Here is a 16,239-nt window from a genome sequence, read left to right as displayed (position 1 = left end):
AGCCCGTAGGCTGAACATGCACCAAGGTCCGGGGGAAGGAGGGAGGGACGGTTGAAGACAAATGAAGTACAGCTACTCAGATGGAATGTTAGGGTGAGTACATAACTTCTTTATCTGAAGTAGTTTGCTTCATTTGGTCTTTAACCTGTAGGACAGAGTTCCCAGCTGCTAAACTCCTGGGAGACCCTCAGGGAAGGATATTCCGAAGCACTGCAGAGCCAAAGGATGCTCTCCTTCTGGAAGTCAAATCCAATTTGTAATGAGAAATAAATGTATGAGATGAGGACCAGGTAGCTGCAGAGCAAATGTCATCCAAAGACACTCTAGACCAGAAAGCCACAAAAAGCATGGGCCTAGTGGAATGAGCTTTTACCTGACCTGGAGGAGACATGCCTTTGTCCTTATAGACCTGCAGGATGCATGAAGAAATCCATCTAGCTATAGTGACCTTGGAAATAGGTTTCCCCAAAAAGGGTCTATAGAAGGAAACAAACAATTGATCAGATTTATGAAAAATTTTTGTCCTGTGTAAATAGAATCATAACTGTCTATGAACATCCAACATGTGTAGCTTGTATTCCATCTTGTTCGTAAAATTGGGAAAGAACACAGGCAAATGTATAGTCTGATTGATATTGACTGGTAATGCCACCTTAGGAAGAAAAAATGGACTGGTTCGAAGGGAAACTCTGTCTATGAAAAATCATGTACAGAAATTTGATGGACAAAGCCTGTAATTCTGAAACCCTTCTAGTAGAAGTAATAGCTACCAGAAAAGCTGTTTTCCACGATAGAAATTTTAGATCTGCAGTAGCGGCAGGCTCGAAAGGCGGAACGACCAGAGCTTGGAGAACCATAGTAAGGTCGCATGGGGGAACAGGGTCTTTGACTGGGAGGCATAGCAAAAAGGTACCTTTGATAAAAGCTTTACACAGTCTGGAAGATGCTAAGGATGCAGAATTCTTACCCACATGAAAATGGGAAATGGCAGCCAACTGAACTTTGACAGTAGAAGAATTACCTCCATTCTGGAAAATATCAGCTAAAAAATCAAAAATAGCAGAAATAGGAGCCGTGAAAGGGTCTAAACTCCTCTGAGAGGCTCAGAAAGAAAAACATTTCCACTTGCTGTGATAAACCTTTGGTTGAAGACTTATGAGCAGCTACCAAAATAGATCTAACTGAGGAGGATAGTCTAGGAGTCCTAGCAATTATGGAAACTGGAGCAGCCACACCGTGAGCTTCAGGCTGTCCAGACTCAGATGAGGCACCCCCGAGGGGTGTGAAATCAGATCCTGAATGGGATCTAGGATCCAAGGTGGAGCCAGAAGGTGAGACCAAAGGAAGGGAAACCATACCTGGCGAGGCCAGAATGGGGCAATGAGGATCACCTTGCTCCCCAGTTGACAAGCTTTCTGCAGATACCTCGGAATGAGAGGCACTGGCAGGTAAGCATACAGAAGCCTGGGAGGCTAATCATAAATTAGAGCATCTCTGGGGGACTCCCCCGGCGGGGGGTTCAGAGTGAAAAACCTGCTGCGCTTTGCGTTGAAAGGAGATGCAAAGAGATCACAGAAAGGTTGACCCCCACTCGCTGAAGATCTGTTCCGCTACTGACAGATTCAGAGACCACTTGTAAGGCATCAGAATGGTCTGACTTAGCCTGTCCGCTGGAATGTTGGACCATCCCAAAATGTGCATTGTGATGAGAAAGCGACCGGTAGAGATCGCCCATTCCCACACTCCCATGTTCTCGCGACAAAGGGGGTAAGATCTGGTCCTTCCCTGTTTGTTGATATACCAGACTACTGACATGTTGTCTGACTGAAGGGCAATCGTCCCCAGAGGAAAAAAGGCATGAAGGGTCTGCAATGCTAGAAGGACCGCCCTCATCTCTAGGACATTGATATGCAAGATGGTCTCTATGGGGGACCACAGGCCTTGGACTGTCCTGCACGAACAATGCCACCCCACCTGAATTGGGAGGCATCCGTGGTCACTGTGGTTTGCGCCGCAGCTGGAGCAAAGGGTCTTCCCTCCAAAATGTCTGGAGAGCTCATCCACCATATGAGGGCCGACCGGCATACACGACTTAGGTGGATAGGATAAGTTAGTGGTTGCTCCAACAAGGACCACTGAACCGCTAGAGTCCACTGAAGAATCTGCATGTGTAGCTGTGCACATGGAAGAAGAGTTATGGTCACCGCCATTGAGCCTAGGGCTCTCAACACTGATTCTGCCATCAGGAGGTGCGAATGGTAGATCAGGGAGACATGCATCTTGAGGTTTTGAACTCTCTCCAAAGTTAGGAATACTTTGCACTGAAGTGTATCTATCCTGGCACCAATGTACCTATACAGGATCTAGGAGAGATTTGGATGTGTTGCTTGTGATACCTAAACTCAGGGCAAGTGTCAGAAAGTAATCCATGGTTTGGGAAAGTAGACGCCTGGTGGGAGCAGTGAGGAGCCAATCATCCAGGTATGGATAGACCTGAATCCCCTGAAGCCTCAGGTGAGCTGCTACAACCACCATCACTTTGGTGAACACCCTGGGGGCTGTGGTGAGACCAAAGGGTAGGGCTCAAAATTAATAATGATTGGTCCCTAGTTGGAAGTGGAGAATCCTCCTGGAGCTTCTGTGCATTTTTATGTGATAGTAAGCATCCTGGAAGTCTAACAAACACATCCAGTTGCATTCTTGCAGGTATGGCATGATGGACTTTAGTGTGACTATCTTGAACTTCTTTTTGGCAACTGACAGGTTCAGGTTAGAGAGGTCCAGAATGGGCCTTAAGTCCCCTGTTTTCCTTGGCACCAAAAAGAACCTGGAGTAGAAGCCCAATCTGGACTGATTGGGGGTGTGTGTGTGGTTTCTATGGCTTATTTTTCTAGCAGCTTGGACATTTCCTATGCTGCTGCCTCCCTTTGCATGGGTGGAATGTCTGCGAGGTATCTGGGAGATATGGGGTAACGCACGAAGGGGATAGAATATCCTCTGGATATGATTTGAAGCACCCAATGGTCCATTGTTATGGACTCCCATGCTGCTGCGTGCAAGGACAATCATCCCCCAACTGCCTCCAGAGTAGAGCAGCCAGGCAACCCCCCAGGGTTGCTGCCTGGGTCTTTCCGAGAATGGTTCTTGAGACCTAAAGTTTCGTGGACCCCTTCTGCCTCTGGGCTGGCATCCATTCTGTCCCCCTCTGCCTACAGGAGAAGAAGAGTCCTGAGTGTCATGGGAATACTGAGACTTCCAAAACCACATCTTCTTTTGCCCTCTCTGGTTCTGGGAAAATGACCTTTGAGGGTTAGAGAAGCAGATTCCGATGGCAGACAGTGTCTTCCCATCCTTCTCACTCTGGACTAGTGTCTCCTTCGTGGTCTTACTGAAAGGTGTTGAGCCGTCCTAAGGGGCATTGGCAAAAGGTACCTTAAAGGGTTCAGTAAACTGACACAACCTGAGCCAGGCATTAACCCTCATGGACATGCCAGACACAGCTGTCCTAGCCACTCCTTCCATAGCATGGGAGAAGAGTCGCATGGATATAATTGATACCGCTTTTAAAGTGGATATATTTGCAGAGAACAGAGCCTTGTCCTCCTGCGACATGGACTTGGGTGGAGACTCCTCCAGCTCCTTTACTAGGTTGCACTGGAGTCTAGTGAGATGGGCCAAGTAATTCAGTGACCTGATGGAGAAGGTAGCTGAAGCATACACTTGCTACCCTAGATGATCCATCATCCGTGACTCCCGGTCAGGAGGGTGGACCAAGGAACTCTCCTGAGATAGTTCCTTCTTAGTGGCTGCTGCTACCACCATGGCATCCACAGGGGAGCCCTTATTCCAGGATGGCCCGTCAATGGGGGGGCTTAAAATATTATTGGGTCGTCCGTGGTGTCTGGTTCCTTCCACGCTCACGAGGTAATCAAATCCACTAAAGGATCTGTGGGAGGGGACACCCAAGAAGTAGATTGGCCCATGCTGAAAGCCTCCAGGAACACAGACTCATCAGAAGAGGGCTTGGGGGCAGACTAGCCTTCTCGCTGGCAAAGGATCTCCATGATGTCTCCAAAGTTGACATCCTCAGGAGGTGATCTTGGGGAGCCCTCTCCATCATCTAACTCTGTGTCCTCAGTTAGGGACTTGGGGGGAGTCCAAGTGCCTCCTCTTGCATGTATGCTTGTGAGGCACATCTCCAGTGGTGCTCTCAGGGGAGCAATCGCAAGTCCTCAGGGGGAACCATCTGGGGCTCTTTGAGCACAGGCTGTCCCTCTGGTAAGACAATGGGGACTGTAGACATAGCCGAGGGGGTATAGGCAGAGTCCAAGGGGGTGATCAGGGGTCTCAATCCAATGGAGAGGACCCTTTCTACCACATCGAATGCCAAAAGAGAGTGGACCTCCTGGGAAGCTAATAAGGAGGCCAGTTTCCCCGAGTCTGATGCGAGAATTGGAGTTGGTCCTGAAGTGGACAGAGCTCCGAGGAGGGGGACCTGGACCGACAACATTGGAGCCGATGGAAAAGGTTCCACTTCCTCGGATCCGACACCCAAGCTCTGGCTCCGAGAGCGGCTGGGATCTGAACTGGTTGGATCTGAGACACTCCAGGCAGCTGTCGGCATTGAGGAAACAAGTACCGTTGGTGCCGACCCACTGACCAAGGCCAACCTCAGATCTGAGTACTCCGAAGCAGAAGGTCAGATCGGGAAAGGAGAAATGGGTTGAAAAAAGGGAAGCAAACTCCCCCCTCCAGATGGAGGGGGGGCTGGCAAGACCCCCATCTGGATCTGTGGATGGATAAAGCACCTCATCATCTTATCCAGATCCATATCCGTTATGTGGGTAGCGGGTTGACCATGACAAGGCCATGGACTCTGACCTGGCAGGTTGGGGAACTGAGGCCCGGGAGACTGAACATGCCTCCTCCAGCTCTGGGGAGAACCTTGGAGACCGGAGTTGAGGGGAGTCATGGATCCATGCTGACTTACTTGGAGAAGCGAGGTCCGGGGACCTCTTCCTCTTTCCCTTCATCTTAGACTCTCTCTCCCATTCTCTACCTCTCCTCTGCTCCGCTACCACAGGCTTAGATGCAGGAGTTTGAGTCTGAATCTGGGAGGGAGGAGAGGCCAGAGGAAGAGAAGAGGGTGAGGCAGTCACAGTAGCCGCTGTGACTGAAGCCAAAGATGAGGAAATAGGATCAGCAAAAGGAAGAAGACCTTTGAGGGCCAACTTGGCCTTCCTATCTTTTAAAGCTCAGGGGTTGAACCCCGCAAAAATGGAGCAATCCACAATAAGGTGGGCCACACCTAGTCACAACACACACATAGTGTGGCCATCCACTGGGGAGAGCTTATGGCGACACTCTGTGCAGCACTTGAACACATGTTTTTCAGCCATCTTGCGAGAAGGAAAGAAGCCGTAAGAAAAAAAAAAAACAGGCAAAACCTTTCTCAAGTCTAACACACACACCCACTCACCACTCTAGTTTATAGACAACACCAAAGGGGGGACGGGCACCACAAAACAAACTACTCTAACTATATACCTAAACAAACCAACACTCGATGCCAAAGCGATGGGAGGGGAGAAAGGGTACCTAAACTAACCTAGATCGGCTAAAGAAAAGGAAAGTTTTAAACTTACAGAAGATAAATAACCCACTGCTAGCTGGAGCTCTGAAGACACAATGTATAACAAATCGCGGCAAATGAGATCTGGGGATGGAAGGCAGTGGAGGTGTATTATGGGTAAGGGGAGGAGTCTGGAGCTTGGAGCTGATGCTAGTAATATTTGCCAGCTTGGATCCGATAAGGATCCATATCCCACAGGTTGAAGACCAAATGAAGTAAACTACTTCAGATCACTTCCCTTGGCCATTATGTGGATTATGCCATTTTCTCCAATTTGGAGTGATCTCAGAGTTGGTATATTTAGTTGGGGGTGGGAGCACAGCCCCCCACATCGAGGAGTGTGAGGGTGAAGACCCTCCCACTTGAATTGGGATTTACATTTTTTTTTTCCATGTGGCCAAGGGAAGTGTTGCCCTGGGTTAAATCGTCCGTTCGATATTTTCAGGTTTCGATATTACAAGATCGCTCTTTAGTTATTCGATTAACTAAAGTTTCGATCTTGTAATATAGACCCTCTGAGCATACCACATTTTCAAGCGACAAACAAGAGGAGGGAATCTGTAAATGCAGAATTGGGGGTGAGACATCAGTAGTCACTCTAAGGATAATTCAGCTCTGAAAAAAAACATGTTTTTTCTCAGTAAAAAAACTGTATAATACATTACTAGACCTAGTGGTACAGTATAAATTAAGAGAATAGTTTATTAATGGATAAGACATATGGCTAAAGAAATCAGTGAGACAACTAGATAAAACGATACTTGCTGACGGATTGCACAGACCATAGTTCTTTTCCTTTGCTTGGCATCCCACCACATTCTTGATTCATTCTATCTTCTGAATACTTTGAAAAAGGATGTGAAGTTTTTCTCTGCCTAAGTAGTGTATCTCTGCGTGTTTCTTCTTAACAGGCATTCAGTGTGCAGAAACAGAAAGTGATAGCTACTGTAAGCAGGAATCAATAACCACCACCATGTTTTATGTATCGGTATTGTTTAATTCAGTAGGCTGTGCTCAGGTTGCAAAGGATTCTACTACTTTAGAATAAAATCTAACTCCTCTAACACCCCTATCATGTCTATTACCCCGAGCATGCTATAGCTTGAAAACAAAATAAATGAAAGGCACCACAATGGACTTAAACAAAATAAACAAACATAAAAACATAAAAGAATTAATATGAACACATAAGGTCCAAAATAAACATAAGAAAATGTTATACAAAATACCCTGAACACAATCCATACGATTCATAAATGGGTGGTGGTGACAAAGACCTGTGCAACAGTGAATGGGTGATTTTCTTTTAACCTTTCAGTATTTCACAGAATGGAGCTAATGTAGATAGATATTCATTTAAATTAAATGTTTTCCACTTAGGAGCTATAACATTTAGCTTAGGGGCATGTCTAGGCACATTCCATGAAACAGAATGTAAGTAATATGTCTATGTATTCATTTAGACTAAATGTTATTGCATTTAAGAACAAAAACGTTTAGTTTACATGCATATCTAGACCCATTCCATGAAACATGGATTATTGCATACTGCTTTCACAAGCAATATTCATTTATGAATCCTGAGAAATGTGTTTTGCAGGCTTCCACTCTCCCACACTTTCTTTATTTAAATATTCTCACTCCAGGATCATTGAAATTAGAGGAAAGAGTAAAAGATACTTTAAATTGTACAACTTATCTTTTTCTCTTGAACTGAGTGCCAGCAGTCTCACTGAAATAGCTTCTAACAAAACGTCTGCAAGCTCAATCCACTTGGAAGAACACTGTACCAAGAAGACACAAACTGGAAGAACCTTACTCTTAGGCAAGATGAAATCATAATAATAAAAGTACATGCCTGCAAGATCATCGTGCTTTGTTCTTTGCTTTCCTACTCTGATTAACGGTTATCTGATGGCATTTGCAGTACTGTTCTGCATAATGTTTCTGACTTTGATCAAGAAATAAATGCATTTAGTACAACATCCAAGACTGTGACAGGACACATTTATGGCAACCGATAAAGTGTGGCAGTGAACAAAAACATCAGAGTTAGTGGTGCTTCAAAATCCACCACTGGAGCCATCATCTCAATAATAAATGTTATGCTTGTGACATATTTCATGGAAACAGCCAACCATTGCAGGACATTTAAATAACAAGATGTACACATAAGCAACACACACACACTGAATGGGTAAATGGGAAGCTGTTATCAGGTCATATATATCTTCAGGACGAACTGCTTCACACTTTTTCCGCTCCTTTTACACTATCTCCTGTTTTAGGGTTAGTCTCTACTGGCAAAGTAGATTTCAGTTTAGAGTTAAAAATATTTTAACTAACCTCTGACATTTATAATCAGCACCTGTTTATGTAACACTATTAAGTATTTATTGTGAATCAGATACTGAGCATTTTGCATGTTTTTATGTGACTTGTGTTGTGATACAGCACTGGTGCATACTGGCATGTTTTGGCCACAGACATGTTCCAAAAATGTTCAGAAAACCAGATAAAACCTTGGTTAGTAGCAGGCATTAAGTGCTGCTTCAAACTAAGTCGAGGACTAATATATCCATTTCCAAAGGAAGAAATGTATTAAAAGAGGAATGACGGAATTGAGTAAAATTGTTACTTTTATCATTCCCAGTAACAACTCCTCTTTGGCACTTTAGAAGAATCACAAGTAATCTGTTGTTTTATTTATATAGAACAAAATTTACAAAGCCATTCATACATGATTTGTATTTTTTTTACTGACTTCAAAAACTGAGAATATTCAAAATACACTTTTACCCCACTCCATTCTTTCTGTATTTACAAATATGTACAAGGAAATGTATCAGTTCTTTTTAATTGTATTAAAAATCAATGCTGGTTTTCCCCACTTGTTTATTTCTAAATCATATGGATGTTCCATGGCTAGGCTCAGTGGTGTCCTGAATTGATCCCCCAGATACTGACTGGAATGAGATAGGGATTGGTGTCTTGAGTGGGCTTTGTCGAAATAATCCTCCATTCGGTGATCTGTGTTTACACTGTATAGAGGGCATAGTTGAAGAACTGCTGAGGGGCAGTGGGAGATTACTGCCCGATGATGTTGCAAGCGTCCTGCTGGTACCATGTGTTACCTGTTCAGGCAAAAATGTGCTGACTGAAAGCTGAGTGTTCTGATATTCACGAATAGGCTCCAAGGTCTGACTAGGTGGTATCCCGCCAATCTCCAAAGCAGAGATTTCAATGGATGCTGGAGAGATTTGCTTGTGGGCAATATCCTCATCAATTAGGCTATTCATACGTCTGTGAACTTGCTCCAGGTTTACTTCTTTGTCCTTGGGATGCGGAGGGGAAAAAAAGATAATGGTATTCAGTTAGTAAGGAAAAGATACTATTCCCTTTGAAACAGGACTTTTGCTGATTACAAACATTAATGGAATATTATAACACAGTGCAACAGAATTTCCTTTACAATACCTCTCCTCAATGAAGTAAAACACATACATGCTCAGATATTAACTGCTATTTTAGAACTTGATTCTTATTTTCATACAAAATGTATTTTTAATATTAGGAAATAATTTCACATGTAAAACGTCACAGTAGTTTGGAAGAACTACAAAATATAACTTTGTGTGCAATGAGTCACTGATGTCTAAAAGCACATAGATATAGAGCCAGTGTGCTTAATGCCTACTGCTAGATTGTACTTTAGAAGGGTATTATGTCCTTGTGTCATATTTAATTGATTTACAGTAATAATGCCAGAAGCGTGAGAATCCTGTGATAATATTCTAATTCATATTCAAGCAAAAGTCATGATTTAGGGCAACAAGGACAGGATATTGCTTAAGGTACACAAAGATTATTCTAAACTGAAAATCCCTACAACTACAATACAATAATGAAGGCAGAATAAATGGCAAAAATCAGTATAGTGAGAAAGTAGAACTGGGAGAAGTCTAGAAGAAATACATGCTTCCTTGTTACCTTTGCAATGATGGCATCACTTCTTCTGTGTGTGTGTGTGTGTGTGTGTGTGTGTGTGTGTGTGTGTGTGTGTGTGTGTGTGTGTGTGTGTGTGTGTGTGTGTGTGTGTGTGTATGTGCGCACACGTTTGCACATGTGGATAAGTGGAGGTATTTTGACTTCCATTAATATATCTTTTAAAAGATTTTCTAAACATCCTTTTTACTGCCATCAAAAATTATTTATGCCAATGTGCATTACTAAATGGTTTATACTTATGTCACCCTTAGGTTCATACGTAGGTACTAGGCTATTGGCCCTAGGGCCTATATAAGCATAGCCAAAAAGGTACCCTGGCTTTCGCCACCCAAGAAAATTATTTTCCTGTGCCCCTGTCGAGCAGAGCCACAGACGTGATCCCCGGGGTGAATTTCGTATTTCCCATCCAATCATCAAGATTCTTCTTGAAGAGTGCTAATGAGGAGCTTTGTTTGATATAGATAGGTAGTTTGTTCCAGAGTATGGGAAGTGTTTGGGACAGGAATCTATCCCTCCAGCATGTTCTGTTTTTGTGGTGACAAGGTTTAGGTCCCTAAAGCATTTAGCTCAGAGGGATTGGGATTTCTTTAAGTGGAGCATGTCCAACAGCTCTGGGTTTGACATAGCTTTGTATGTTAGGCAGAGATTGCCTCTGAGTAGGCGATATGCAACGGAGTAAAGCTGGAGTTTTTTTAGATGGTCTGCATAGGGCATCTGTTTGAGGCCAGTAATCCTCTTTGTGAGGTATTTCTGTGGCCTTTCCAGTTGTTGTAGATGTCTTGTGAGGTACATACCAAAAGGGGCATTGTACTCTATAATGGGTCTAATGAGTGATGAGTAGAGGGGAACAATGACCTCTGTTTTCCTGGATGAGAAACCCTTTGTGATGAGGTGTGCCACATAGAAGGATTTCCTGCTAATTTGGTGATGTGATTATCACAGGAGAGACTAATGTCTACCTGTGTCCCAAGGTCTCTTATCTGGTTGGGCACTTTTGGTGTTAAGTAGTCTACCACATATGTGGTAGCTCATGGGTACAGAGTTTTTACCGAAAGGGATGACAATGCACTTTTTGGCACTGAGCTAGAGGCCATGGCTTTGACACCAGGCATCTGTCTCAGTGAGGCCCTTTTGTAAGATATCCACATCATTGGGAGTTTGGACTATGGCTCCTAGTTTGCATTCATCTGTGAACTTCGTTAGCCAAAGACCTTCTGTGTTAGCCTGTACTTCAGAAAAGTAGATACCAAACAGGAGAGGACCCAGGACTGAACCCTGTGGTACTCCACTTGTCACTTGTCTGAAGTTGGACTTGGAGTCTGCTGCTTTCACAGTGTGGATTCTGTCAGTGAGCCAGTTGGCTACCCATCTTTTGACATAGGGATTTATACCTAGTTTAGTGAGTTTATCTATAATTCCAGAGTGGGGGATGGTGTCAAAATCCTTGGCAAGATCTAGATAGGCTGTGTGAACCACCTTACCCTCGTCTACGGCTTTGGTGACTGCTTCAAAGAAGTCTATCAGGTTTAGGATATATGATCTGCATTTTACAAACCCAAACTTGGTGGGGTCCAGAGTTTGGAGATTACCAATGTCTTTGTTTATAATTTCCATGATAATACATTCCATGGCCTTGCAGACCAGGCTTGTTAGGCTAATGGGGCTGTAGTTCCCAGGGTCAGTGGTGGCTCCCCTTTGAGGAGTGGGATAACCGTCGCTGTGCGTCATTCATTGGGCACAAAGCCTGAGGTAAGGCTATGATTGAACATGGTGCTTAGGTGAGGTGCCAGTTCATTCTGTAGTTTATGTAGAATGCAGCCTGGGATGTTTTCAGGTCCCATGGATGCTGTGTTCTTGGCTTTGGAGAGTGTAGATTTTACCTGTACAGCCGTGATTACAGGAACTTTGCATTCTTCCCATATACAGATGGGCCCTTTAGGGGGTGAGAGGGGGGTAAAGTTAGCACTGACCCTATCTGCCAGGATGTTGGCAATATTAGTAGGTTCTGTATATTTAGTGCCATTGTGCTGTAACTCAGAGCAGTGCCATTGGGATTCTTCACATAGCTATAGAATCCTTTGTGGTTGTCTTTAGAATCAGTTGCGATTTTGTTTTTGTAAATAGCTTGGGAGGATTTTATGAGGGATCTTAGCTTCTTACTGAGGCTGACAAGGGAGTTCCTCCAATCACTGGATTTTACTCTTTTTGCAACAGTTTCTTTCTTCTGTTGTAGAGTTTGTTTATGGCAGGGGACCACCAGATTGGCTTCCTTTTTTTGGAGGATAGTATCTTGGTTCTGTTAGGGATTGCATGATCCATGCACTTGTGTAAGTGCTTATAAAGTGCATTTGTGTAGGATTCAGCAGTTGTATCTCTATTGTCCATCTGCATGGGTGTCGTGAAGTTTGCCACTTCTGTTTTAAGAAGCGTGAAGTTGGCTTTGTAGAAATTTTTTATGGTGGTTTCCCTAATGGAGGGTGGGGGCAGGATGTGGATGTCTAGAGTGATTAGCTTGTGGTCGGATATGACCAACAAGGAATTGATCTCTGGTGTGGAAAATTGGTCACCCATGTTGTTAATGACCATGTCTAGGATATTGCTGCCCCTTATGGGGGTGTGGAAAAGTTGATCAAAGGTGTTGGAATTTATGAATTCCAGAAAACGTTGAGCCAAAGAGTTGGTACATGAGTAGTTTTCCCAGTTAATGGGGTAGTTGAAATCTCCCATTGTTAGGGTGTTGGGTTTTACCCTAATATTTTCCAGTGTATCAAGAAATGAGGAGTGGGATTCCAGGGACATGGTTGGGGATCTGTAGCAAGTTACAATTTGGATTGCGGTCTTGCCCAGAGTTAGTTGCACTTGGATAATCTCGTATGCATTATGCTGAGCAACTAGCCTGGAGGTGAGAATATCCTTAATGAATATGGACACAGCTCCGCCTTTAGTGTTTTGGTCCCAATTAGGTGGCCGAAAGGTGTGGTATGAATTATAGCCTGGTAATACAGGGGTACTCTCTGGAGCCTTGATCCAGGTCTCTGTCACTGCACAGATATCGATGTTCTCCATTTTAAGGAGTGCCTCAAGTGAATGCATTTTGAGGTTTAGACTTCTAGCATTGAGTAGCATTACCCTCAGATTTTGCTTGCTTGTACCTTTGATGGTGGTGAATTTGTCATTTGAACCTTGCCTAAAAAAGGCACTATAGGGTTTGGCAAGAGCCTTAGCCAGTGTCCAGAATCCCAAGGGCGACAGGTGTAGGCCATCTCTGGCAAAGCATCGTGGTCTGTCGATCATGTCATCCCAGGCAGACAGATACTGGATCCCCTTAGAATGACACCAGAAGCTTAGCCAATTGTTAAAGTCAATAATTTTGTCCTTGTACTGTGGCATCATTCTGGGTGATGGCAGGATGCTACTCATGGCTAGGGTCATACCTGCCTGGGCTACAAGATCGAAGAGCTCCTCCATGTCTCTTTTCATATAGTCTAGGGAGGTACAGCTCAGGTCATTCACACCAACATGGACAATGACAGAGTCATATTTGTACTTGTTGTGGAGTAACCTGAGTGTGTGGATTATGTGATGAATCCTGGCACCTGACAGGCAGCTGACAGTAACTTTCTCCTTGTTTAGCCTGGTAAGTGGAACATCAGTGTGCCTGACTATAGAGTCACCTATGACTAGAGTGTTTGGTACATTATGCTTTATGGGCTGTGGTTGAGTGGCACACTGAGTTTGTGGGCTATGTGTCATTTGGGTTGTATTGGGGGTTGGAGGTTGCTTGTGTTTCTGCTTTGGATGTCTCTGTTGCTTGAGCAGATTTTTATTGAGAGCCTCTGTGAATGTAGGTGTGTGCTTTGTGTTGCTATGTGTGTGTTTTGGTGGTGTATGTTTTGAGGGACTATGGGATGAGTGCAGTGTGGTGCAAGTTTTTACTTTCGCCTCTTGACAGTCTAGTCCAGTCTTGGGTGAAGAGAGCTTTGCATCCAGTTTGGCTATATAAGTGCATCTCTCACAGGTTGTAGTGTTAGGTTGTAGGAGGAGAGGGTTGTCTGTGTACATGAGCAATTGCTGCATTGCCCCAAGATGCCCAGATTCATCAGGTAGACAGGAGAAAACACTGGGAGCTGACCCTTAGACATGCCTGGATAAGTGCTTATTTATTAAGTACTTAAAACTGTTTTCCTCTAGACAAGTGAGGAAAGTTGAGTGCTGTAGTAATTTGTAGCTTATTTAGTGCTTACAATGAGTTCTGAAGAAGTGCTCAGCTCAAAGAAACAGATTTGAGTGCTAAAACTAAAAAACTGTCTAGTTCTAAGGGAAATTTGAAGAGCAGACTTTATGGCGCCTGGTACAGTTTAACCCAAGCTAAGCGACAATGCATAAAGTGTATTTTTTTAATATAACAGTAGCAAATGAGCAAACTGATTTAAACAAATTAACCAAATAAAGGCTAAAAACTGAGCCCCGTTCCAACAGTCTTTGATCAGACAAGTTCTAACTTGACACTCCTGCCACTAGGGTGCAGGGGAACCTTCTCTAAAAAAAGATGGTCTGAATTAGTGCTCAAGTTATACAAAGAACACTAGAATCAGCAGGTCTGAATTTAGAGTATGCTACAGCAAGCAAAGCATACCAATTTCAGAAAGAAACAGTTCAAATAAGCAGGCACAATAAGCCTTTAAACAGAAACTCCCAGCTCAGAAGGCCAGAATCTACCCTCTCCTCCCACAACAGTGCAGACCACACCTTCTTAATGTAAAATAACTGGCCCAAAGCCCAAGTGCTTAAACCAGAACTAATACACATTTAGAATAACAGACACTAAGCCTTTAATCAGCAACTCCCAACTTAGAAGGATGTAAGCTACCTGCCCTGCCACAACAGTGCAGACCACAAACCTTCTTAATGTAAAACAACTGGTCTGAAGCCCAAATGCTTCAACCATAAGCTTATAATAACAGTTACAATTTAAACAGGCTACTAGCAAGCAGTAATACATGCAGCAGAATAAATGTAATAAAGTTGGAAGCAACACAAATACAGTAAAAGCAGATGAATAAAGTGCAATTTTTTATATAAATATGGGCTACCTGATCTAGAGATGATGTAATTAATTAATTAATTAATTAGTTAATTACAAGCCCCTTCTATTGTTTTAGGAACATACACATTCCCCTACAAAAAAGAGCTCTTTGACTAGAGGAGATAAATATCTTCTAGTGGCATTACTCAAATTTTGTACCTGAGCAATTCAAAATCTGAAGTCTCACTGGAGGAAGTCTCCATGGATAAGTGTAACAGGTGGTCCGACCACTAAATCAGACGTGAAGACACTCAGTTATTTTTTTATCATCGTATGGGTGGCAGTGAAACTAATAATAATAATACTTAAAAAAGCAAAACTCTGCCTTGCTTTTAAGAGTCATAGGATAAGGTACAAGCGCCACACACATCTAATCAGCTTTGATAACACCTAACTAGAATAATAAACAGTGGCGGCTGGTGACTTCAAATCAAAGGGGGGTCCTGCAGGAAACAGCTGAATGGGTGGGGCCAATGGGAAGGGGTGTGGCCAAATAGAACAGGGTGAGGCTATGCTAAAAAGTGCAAAAACTGGGACTTTAATTAAAGATGCTGCTCTGCATGCCAAACCATCATTATGAGAGTCCAATCAAGACAAAATGAATTGTAGAAGAAAAAAAAATGTCAATGCATTGGTTACATGACAGCGTACTTAATATCTAGATGGAAACAAAAAGGTTGTGAGGCATGAAAAAATAAATTACTTTTTAAATACATTACTGGAATGCCAGTCAAAATTAAGTATAAGAAAAACAAGCAGCACTCGACTCAAACCACTTCTCCTTGCACTGCAGTTCTAATTATAATTTATATTCAGCTTTATAAACGTACCAAGTAACATACTGAAAGTAGCAATCTCTGTGATACCCCCACTTGTAAAATGTTTGTTATCCAAAAATAACCTGCTGCCCATGGGAAAAACATGATCAAAGTAAAAAATGAACAGCAAACAAGAAACAAGCTCAAGATAAATTGCTTAAAGGATTACTTCACAGGTTATGGACCACATATGATAGATTGGCATTCTATTTAGTTTATGGGTAAAGCCTACAAAGATGACTGCAAGTCTCCAACAAATGTAATGAGCTTCTGAAAATACTGTAATCCTGTCCTTTATTACAAATACTGTCATATGCATTTTAATACCTTAGATTTATACCCTATGCTATTATGTAAATAATCCCTGCATGGCAACAACAAACGGGCTTTCAATGTTTGTAATTCTTTAACAGTATGCTTATTAAAGCTTACTTACATCTTACAGTCTCATGCAAGCTTACCTGATGGTCATTAAAGCATTGCTACTTAAACACAGAGCAACAGGGACTGCAACAACATATATTTTCTGAATAAGAAGCATAAATCAACAGTATAAAAATATGACAGAAAACCAGAACATTCTGCAAAATCAAGTACAAATGAAAAGCCATTGTAGTACTTGTGTATACCTTGGATGGGGGGATACTCTGCACACTTTCAGTACATAACTACTCCTTGCCTTGCTTGGACACATC

The 16,239-nt window shown here is 43.0% G+C and overlaps 1 protein-coding gene across 3 annotated transcripts in view; it reads right to left on the bottom strand.

Annotated features, from left to right (window-relative positions):
- GRID1 (glutamate ionotropic receptor delta type subunit 1) overlaps positions 1 to 16,239 on the bottom strand; it is a 2,576,795-nt gene that overhangs the window by 16,223 nt on the left and 2,544,333 nt on the right. For 2 of the 3 annotated variants that reach the window (XM_044056599.1, XM_044056600.1), the window contains exon 14: positions 8,767 to 8,967. In XM_044056599.1, the coding sequence (XP_043912534.1) occupies positions 8,767 to 8,967 (201 nt within the window). Of the gene's footprint in view, positions 1 to 8,463; positions 8,968 to 16,239 lie in introns of those variants that run through there. The other variant, XM_044056598.1, reaches the window with a different exon arrangement.

This window comes from Protopterus annectens, chromosome 14.part0, assembly GCF_019279795.1.
Source record: "Protopterus annectens isolate FY-2018-M chromosome 14.part0, PAN1.0, whole genome shotgun sequence".
Taxonomy (NCBI): Eukaryota; Metazoa; Chordata; order Ceratodontiformes; family Protopteridae; genus Protopterus; species Protopterus annectens.
Note: the sequence above shows the minus strand (reverse complement) of the source record. Positions and strands in the feature narration are given on the sequence as shown.